Below are 8,471 nucleotides of genomic sequence, written 5' to 3'. Positions count from 1 at the left end.
ACAAACAAAAAACAAAGCAAGAGGTCACTGACTAAGAAATAGACTACTGCCCACTTATGAACCAAAAATGCAATCATCCCCTTCTTATTTATCTCTTTCTGTTCTGTCCATGTGAATGGAATGAATACATGTGAAAATCTATTAGTCTTTCACATTGAACTAAGATGGCTGAGGCCGAAGTAGCAGCAGCTCCAACTCACAATGAATTTGAGCCTCATCAAAAGAAGCCATCAAGGAACAAATATGCCTTAGCTTGTGCTATGCTTGCTTCCATGACTTCCATCCTCCTTGGTTACGGTCAGTAATAGTAGTAGAACTAGTAATCACCATCACCATTACAATAACCATTCATTTCTATAATGTTATGTTATGTTTGTTACAGATATTGGTGTGATGAGTGGAGCAGCTATGTACATAAAGCGAGATCTGAGAATTTCGGATGTGAAGATTGAAATCCTTGCCGGTATAATAAACTTGTACTCTCCAATAGGTTCATACATAGCTGGAAGAACCTCTGATTGGATTGGTCGCCGTTACACTATTATATTGGCCGCCGTAATTTTCTTCGTCGGAGCAATTCTGATGGGATTTTCACCAAACTATGCTTTCCTCATGTTCGGCCGGTTTGTCGCCGGCATAGGAATCGGTTTTGCTTTCCTCATTGCACCCGTTTACACCTCAGAAATCTCTCCTACTTCTTCCCGTGGTTTCCTCTCTTCCTTGCCTGAGGTCACATCTCATCTCTACTCTCTTTCAATTTGTCTTATCTTTTTATATTAGCGTGTGGCTCATATCATACTTGAACTTTTATTTTAGATCGCGTTTGATTTTTAGGGTTTTGTTTTCTGAATACAATGCAATTAAAATACCTAGTTATAGTTTGGCTCTAAAGTCTAAACCATAGTGTTAATTAACTGTTAACATCGTGCCGTATACGATTCTGGAATCCAATGAAGATATTCTGTGTGTGACCAAGAGTCCAAGAGTACTTTGACACGCATTTGAGATGTGATGTACAAACTTATATAATTCAAATTCAATCATAAACCACTAAATTGACTATCAATAACACATATTTATAGATAAATACGTAATAGTTAATTTAGTTACTATACATAAGAGTTAATTTAGTTACTAATTTTGAGCAAGTGCATAACATTTCATATTCAAATTATATTAGACAACTTTGCATGGGGATAATATTATGGTGCACTAAACTGATTCACATGTGATTTAAAATTTATACATACCTTCAGGTGTTTTTGAACGGAGGAATATTGCTGGGATACATCTCAAACTATGCATTTTCAAAGCTTTCACTTCGAATGGGTTGGCGGTTGATGCTAGGAGTAGGAGCGATTCCTTCAATGTTCCTAGCCGTGGCGGTTTTAGCCATGCCGGAATCACCAAGGTGGCTCGTTTCTCAAGGACGAATAGGCGAAGCCAGAAAGATCCTCAACAAAATCTCCGACTCCAAACAAGAGGCGCACCAAAGACTAGCAGACATCAAAGACACAGCAGGAATACCCCAGGAGTGCAACGACGACGTCGTTCCCATTACAAAGAAGAAGCAAGGCAAGGGTGTATGGAAGGAGCTTCTCCTTTATCCTACACCCGCGGTGCGCCACATCTTCATCGCTTCCTTAGGGATTCACTTCTTTGCGCAAGCTACCGGCATAGACGCCGTCGTTTTGTACAGCCCTAGAATCTTTGAGAAGGCTGGGATCAAATCTGATAATAAAAAGCTTCTCGCAACCGTAGCCGTTGGATTCGTCAAAACGATTTTCATCTTAGTGGCCACTTTTTTCCTGGATCGTGTTGGAAGACGCAAGTTGCTGTTAAGCAGCGTTAGCGGTTTGATAATCTCGCTTCTAACCCTTGCGGTGAGTCTCACCGTAGTGAATCGTTCGAAGACGACGCTGAACTGGGCCATTGGGCTTAGCATAGCCTCGGTTTTGTCCTATGTGGGCTCGTTCTCGATTGGGTCTGGGCCCATTACGTGGGTTTATAGTTCGGAGATATTTCCGTTGAGGCTGCGCGCTCAGGGTGTAGCTATTGGAGCTGTGGTGAATAGGGTCACCAGTGGAGTGATCTCAATGACCTTTTTGTCCCTCACGAAGGCAATTACCACTGGTGGGGCTTTCTTTCTCTTTGCTGGAATTGCAGCTGCTGCGTGGGTATTTCACTATACTCTGCTCCCTGAAACGCGCGGTAAAACTCTTGAAGAAATTGAAGGATCTTTCGGTAATTTCTGCAGAAAATCTAAGAATAGTGCTAACGGGGAGGGACTTAGCCGTAATAGCACTGGTAACGGCCAGATCCAATTGGGGACCAACGGCCAGAACCAGCCTTTGACAAGTGTGGATTAATTTACTTAGGAGTGTGATAAATAACATATCCGAATAATGAGAATTAAAATCACAAGATGAAGAAATTAGAATCATTTTAGGCTTTGTTTATAAAGGTGCAAGTGTGTAACTGAGCTGTAACAGTTGTTTATAAAGGTGTAAGTGTAATTGAGCTGCAACACTTTCTGATAGGGTAAAGTACTAAATTGGTCCCCTAGGTTTGGGCGTAATTCTGTTTTGGTCCTTAAGGTTTAAAGTGTTCTATTTGAATCCAAAACGTTTTCATTTAGCATCAATTTAGTCCTACAGTGAGGTCAAAATTAAATAATTAACAAAATGTCCTACATAACAACAGTTCAAGAACAAAATCGATAATCTGGAGAACAAGTACAAGCTCTAGAGGCACAAAATCAACTATTGATGCATCAATACATTTATTTATCATTTTCTTTAGTTTTATAGAAAATATTTTATTTATATTATAAAAAATAATAAATAAATGTATTGATGTATCAATGGTTGATTTTATGCCTCTGGAGCTTGTACTTGATCTCCAAATTATCGATTTTGTTCTTGAACTGTTGTTATGTAGGACATTTTGTTAATTATTTAATTTTGACCTCACTGTGGGACTAAATTGATGCTAAATGAAAACGTTTTGGATTCAAATAGAACACTTTAAACCTTAAGGACCAAAACAGAATTACGCCCAAACCTAGGGGACCAATTTAGTACTTTACCCCTTTCTGACATATGATTTGCCAGATGTTGAAATGGTCAATTGGGATTTAAGTTTACAACAGATCTATATAGTATATAGATAGATATATATACAAACTTCTTTGTTCTAAATTGTATCATAATGAAGTGGGATTGGAGATACAATTAGGAAGGAATATATATAATAATAATATGATATTGTAATGCCATGAAGCATCCATTGATCTCAGAAATCTCAGTCAACGGTGAATGCCGCTAAAAAGTTGTGGAGCATGAGGCCAAAGAATAAAGAATATGGCAGATGACATGGTAATATTGCTTCATGAAAGAATTGATTTAAGGGCATCTTTCACGTAAGAATATTTGAATGGGAAACCCAATTTCTTAGCCTGATTAGGAAGCACTCTCTGCCCTTCTAATACCTGCAAAGAGAGATTCAAAGATGCATTTCGGTGAATTTCACACTAAACAAATAGCACAGAGAGAGCGAAATTTAACCAACTACTCACCACAGAAGCACCTTCGCCAAGGACAGCCTTGAGTGCAAAGTCTGGTACCGGCAGCCACGACGGGCGACCCAAGGCATATCCTAGTTGGTCACACAATTCCGCGAATCGGACAGGATTTGGTGCAGTTCCATTGATTACTCCTAAATGATGTGAAGCATTCATAAACTATATTACTAAACGGAAAACATAACTGTTGATTTGATAGTGCACCAAAAACCAAAGATATATATGAACATGGTAATCAAATCACACAAGTCAGAATCAAGAATTGCACCATCCAAACTATCTATGCTAGCCAATGTTCTATATCCACTAATTTTTGGTTGTTCAGAATTTCAATAAATTTCACTTTGGAGATGTGAGAGTTAAGGGTTCACCTTCATAGGAGGGATTTATCAGTGCTTCATATATTAAATTAACAATGTCATCCAAATGAATCCAGGAAAACCTGTACAAAAAGAAAGAAAAATAACTTAACTATGGCGCCTTTCTAAAATTAAGATGCAGCCGGGAACCAATCAATAACAGCTAGAAGATGAGGGACATACCATTGTTTTCCAGAGCCTATAGGTCCACCAGCAAACATCTTGAAGAGAGGTATCATTTTAGCTGTAGAAGATTAAACACACAAAAAGATAATGAATTTTAGGAACTTCAGATAATATTTGATGTTGAATCATAAATTCAAGCAGTTACAGGCTAATACCTAGTGCTCCACCATCTTTACCAAGAACAACACCAATGCGAATTAGAGCTACTCTAACATCCCCGTTTACTTTTAAGGCTGTTGATTCCCATTCTCGACATACCTGAAAAGATAAGACAGCATCCGTCAATGTGACCTATAATGCAAGAGATGGTATATATCGCGAAATGCTCCATTAATTTGAATAACAACTGATGTGCTAATCAGTTAGTATTCAAGTTTAATAGTATTTCAGGTGAAAATGTAAATGACTGTATATCTTCATAAAACCTGCTGAGTAATACTCAGAATATTCTTGCGAGATTCTATAATTTTAATATCTTGCATTCTCTGCAATAGTATCAACAAACATCTGTTCTTACCTCGGCCAAGTAATCATTTCCTGATGGACTTTGTTCATCAAACACTTGTGTCTCACTGGTGCCTGAACAGTGAAAAGAAGTGAAAGACATTTTATATGTAAAATCATGCATACTTCTCTATCAATACAAGTGATTCTAAAGAGTGCACCAAAGCAGTTAACAACCAATAAGCAAGAAAATAATCGACCAGTAGAGAAGAAGATTTGGCATATGAACATACCATAGTAACCAACAGCTGTTGCACTAACGAAAACTTTAGGTCGAATATCCTCTGGCGCACTGTTTATCAATTCTACAACCTTTGCTATTAAATGGATAGGTCAGAGGAAGAATAAGCAATTGCTTGTAAGTAAAACTTGCTTAACTTGATGCACATATATTTGTCAAGAAAAATATACATATAAAAAGGTTCATATTCAATTTGTATCATCAGGAATCATATGCTTACTTTTGATGTTACTCTAATCCTGCTCTGCTTGATTTCTGTTTTTATCTGCAGAATTAAAATGAGTGTTGGGAAGATGTCTATTATCTCGTAATAACGAAAACTCTATGAATCTTTAAGTCAATACAATCCAATAATGACAGTGATAGGAACAAGGCAATAACCTCCGAAGACCATCTGGTACTTATGGGCATTCCAGCCAAGTTTACCACCCCTGTTGAGCCCTGAATGCTATTCTTCCATTCCGACTCCTCCGCAATCTTAATTCCTGGAAAGTCTTTCACTGGAAGGACAAGGCAAAGTTAACCAATGAATCCAAAGTGCATTATATGTCTACCTTTTTTATTTATTTAAAAGGAAGATAATTGTAGACTTTCAATAGTGAAGGGATCTGAATTAGGTATGAATTTAAACCAACAAAAAAAATAGTACTTATAAATTAAAGGAACTCTGCCACTATTAAGTGCAGTTGATGTGTAATTTTGATCAATGTTTGCACTGGTGAATTAACTGATTTCCAGATTGTGAGTACTAATCAAATTATTACAATGATTTATTACCTTCTTACCCGGGAAAATTGCTTCAGCTTTAGATCTAGAGCGTGTCAAGACATGAACACTATGCTTGTCTGCAAATTGTTTTGATAGCTGAAAGTTAGCTTGATTGAGATATAGGGAAGCAATATATAGACTGAAGCAACTATTTATCAGCAAACTCACCACTAGCATAAAAATTTATGCTTGTATACATGTGTATGCGTGTTTGTCCCTAGTAATCATTAAATTTAATCTCACATTAAGATAAAAACTATTTATCATTATCTTTTCGCGCTACCTAAATTTTTTGGATCCGTCATTACTGCCAGTAAATATATCAAAATCGATCACGAATGGGATGTAGGAAGTTAGAGGCAGAGATAGGGAATGATAACCTGCGTGAAGCCTTTGCACCAACCTTCTACCTATAAAACCTGTTGCCCCAGTTACAGATATGATCATCTGATTCCTCTGCATAAGCACATCATTGTGATAATGATCTTTAATTTAAGGAACCTAAACCAAAGATTGGAAATAATAATCTAAAGACTTGAAGGGAATACCTCTTCATTAAATGTAAACAACTTAGGGTGTCTTTAGTTTGTATTTTCATTTTCTGTTTTCATTTCCAAGTGTTTTCTCTCATAATTTATAAAGGAAAAAAAGAAACCGTGAAAACAATAAAATCTTCTTTTGTATTTGCTTCTTTTTCTTTGGCAAAATTTTGAAAACAGACACGCTTAAAATAATAACAGAAATGAAAATGCAATTCAATCACACCCTTGGTAATTGGTATCTTGACTAATCTAGTATTTGTAATTTGGTAGAGATTCATAAGCAGTTGTCTTTCACATAAGTTCATAGGTAAGAACAGTTAGATGATTTGACAGGTTTAATTAAATTATCATCTCATGATTCTCAACTAGTAATTTCACGTGAAGACAACTGCAATTTGAGTTTCCAATTTTACTCACATTTAATTTATAGAAAGATGGATTAATTAGCAGTGCCTTATGGCTATTAATGTGTGAATTACCAAACTAGTGTTCAATGTATATAGACTTCCCTAAACTTCAGAGATGATGCAAAATAAAAACTAACAGGAAAAATGGCATGTAGGAGCTAAGTTTAGAGCATACCTTGGAAGTTTGATGAGAGGTGCAGCAAATCCTGAACCTCCTAACCTGGCAGGTCTGGTAAAACAATGGAGAAGATTGAAAAGGTGGAGAATTACTTACGGAGTGGGGTAGGGGTAGGTGAAGAGAAGAAGAGACATTGTGAGACCAACTCAGAGTCTCCATTAAGATTAAGTTAGAACTTAGAACTTAGAAGAACGAGATGGTGCGTGCGTGTGTGCGCAAGTGAAATAGATTGTTTTAGTATGGTTCAGTTTCGTGTTCAATTTGGAGCCACATCAACTACCTTTTCCATATCCATCACTCGTTCACTCATTCACTCGGTTACTCACTCCTTCCACTTTGACTAGTAAGTAGTAATTCTAATTGGACGACCCCTTTGGTTTTTCACTCTATTTTCTTCACTTTACTTTTGTTTTTTATCATTAGAAAGAGAAGAAAAGTTCGTGCACACAGTTACACATACCACATCTAAGTAAATAATTCACAATAAAAATGACAAGATACCTTAAAACAGCTTCTTAATTATTTTTCTAATTTTTAAATAAATGAAAAAAATTTAATCTTTTATTTTTTTTCCACATGTTAAAAATATACAAAGTACACAACATTTTTGTTTTTCTCTAATTGAAGTGAATATTTAAAAATGAATACTTGAGTAAGGTAAGAATCAAAGTTTGGAATATCACTTGGAAAAAATTGAGATCCGGAAATAAATCACAAGCCCTTATTAACACTGGGATTAACTCATATCATTCACATGTATATGATGTACTTTTATTGATGCCTCCTCTCAAAGAAAGAATGCTACTAGTTTAGTTTGAAAAAACAAAACAAAACCTCGTAAGGAAATGAATACGAACGAAAAAGAATTAAGCAGGAACATCAAATATTAGGGTGCTACAGTGAGGAATGTGAGTTTCCTGATTGGTGAAGAAACAAGTCAATGATTATGAGAATCCCCTGAGCTACAAGGTAGAAGCATACAACCATCAAGGAAGCTCCAAGCCAAATAAGCCATTGGTGCTTTGGTGGTCCAGTTGCCATGCCATATCCGAAATTGAAAGTCATTAAGAGCAACCCCAATGACATGACGCAAGTCATTATGCGCAATGTTGAACACACTCTGGCATTGAGAAAAGGAAAGAACATCTTGGATCCTGGGATCTTTGGCAACTAATTAATGTTATAACTTATAGGAAACATTTCAAGTGTACCGGGAGTACCGGTGCACCAGTTGTTTTAACCGTTGATCTGAATTATAAAAAATATATATAATATATATTAATTGAAATCAACGGTTAAAACAATTGGTGCATCGGTATTCCCTGGTGCACTTGAAATGTTTCCTAACTTATATTATACAACAGAGTGTGGCTGCATGAATAATCATCAACTTACAGACGATACGAGATTGTTCAAAAAGGAAATTCAAGCTAACATTAGTACTATTCGAAATACAAGAGACATCCTCGGTAACAGAAAAGAGAAAACTACTAGGTTGTGTTTGAAATTAAAAAAAAAATAAGTATATTATGAAATCATATTCCCGGACGTGAAAAAACTCATTTGTCTCCCAAACTCACCGTAAAGCATTTATCTAAGTAACAATTAAAGCAGTTGCCGCTTTCCGTGGAGTTTATCCTCAAATCTTAGATGGTGAAATAGTAGGAGAAAAATGGTACCGCAGTTAAGGTTCAAATGTTTAC

General features: G+C 36.3%; 2 protein-coding genes across 2 annotated transcripts; one reads left to right on the top strand and one right to left on the bottom strand.

The window, feature by feature from the left end:
* LOC107628835 (polyol transporter 5) lies at positions 1 to 2,539 on the top strand. The gene is made up of 3 exons (XM_016331440.3): positions 1 to 297; positions 383 to 729; positions 1,257 to 2,539. The coding sequence occupies exons 1-3, from the start codon at positions 165 to 167 to the stop codon at positions 2,367 to 2,369; spliced, it is 1,593 nt and encodes a 530-aa protein (XP_016186926.1). The 5' UTR covers positions 1 to 164; the 3' UTR covers positions 2,370 to 2,539.
* A 596-nt stretch (positions 2,540 to 3,135) lies between these two features.
* Positions 3,136 to 7,092, bottom strand: SULA (NAD(P)-binding Rossmann-fold superfamily protein). Its single transcript, XM_016331441.3, has 12 exons — positions 6,766 to 7,092; positions 6,022 to 6,097; positions 5,659 to 5,718; positions 5,255 to 5,373; positions 5,094 to 5,138; positions 4,866 to 4,944; positions 4,646 to 4,707; positions 4,284 to 4,386; positions 4,126 to 4,186; positions 3,955 to 4,025; positions 3,578 to 3,717; positions 3,136 to 3,490 (listed from the first exon to the last, which is right to left on the bottom strand). Exons 1-12 carry the CDS (start codon positions 6,925 to 6,927, stop codon positions 3,389 to 3,391), a joined length of 1,080 nt encoding a protein of 359 aa, XP_016186927.1. The 5' UTR covers positions 6,928 to 7,092; the 3' UTR covers positions 3,136 to 3,388.
* Positions 7,093 to 8,471: the final 1,379 nt, after the last annotated feature.

Source organism: Arachis ipaensis, chromosome B3 (genome assembly GCF_059453495.1).
Source record: "Arachis ipaensis isolate K30076 ecotype BB chromosome B3, ASM5945349v1, whole genome shotgun sequence".
In the NCBI taxonomy this organism is placed as follows: Eukaryota; Viridiplantae; Streptophyta; class Magnoliopsida; order Fabales; family Fabaceae; genus Arachis; species Arachis ipaensis.
The sequence above is the reverse complement of the archived record's forward strand: the minus strand, read 5'-3'. Positions and strand labels throughout refer to the sequence as shown.

What these genes read in the sequence shown, in the direction of transcription:
- LOC107628835 (XM_016331440.3), top strand. Translation starts at nt 165, where the DNA reads ATGGCTGAGGCCGAAGTAGCAGCAGCTCCAACTCACAATGAATTTGAG. An exon ending in TTCCATCCTCCTTGGTTACG is followed by an intron (nt 298 to 382) that starts GTCAGTAATAGT and finishes TGTTTGTTACAG; the next exon opens with ATATTGGTGTGATGAGTGGA. An exon ending in TCCTCTCTTCCTTGCCTGAG is followed by an intron (nt 730 to 1,256) that starts GTCACATCTCAT and finishes ACATACCTTCAG; the next exon opens with GTGTTTTTGAACGGAGGAAT.
- SULA (XM_016331441.3), bottom strand. Translation starts at nt 6,927, where the DNA reads ATGGAGACTCTGAGTTGGTCTCACAATGTCTCTTCTTCTCTTCACCTA. An exon ending in GAAATGATTACTTGGCCGAG is followed by an intron (nt 4,387 to 4,645) that starts GTAAGAACAGAT and finishes TTATCTTTTCAG; the next exon opens with GTATGTCGAGAATGGGAATC. An exon ending in TAAAGATGGTGGAGCACTAG is followed by an intron (nt 4,187 to 4,283) that starts GTATTAGCCTGT and finishes AATCTTCTACAG; the next exon opens with CTAAAATGATACCTCTCTTC.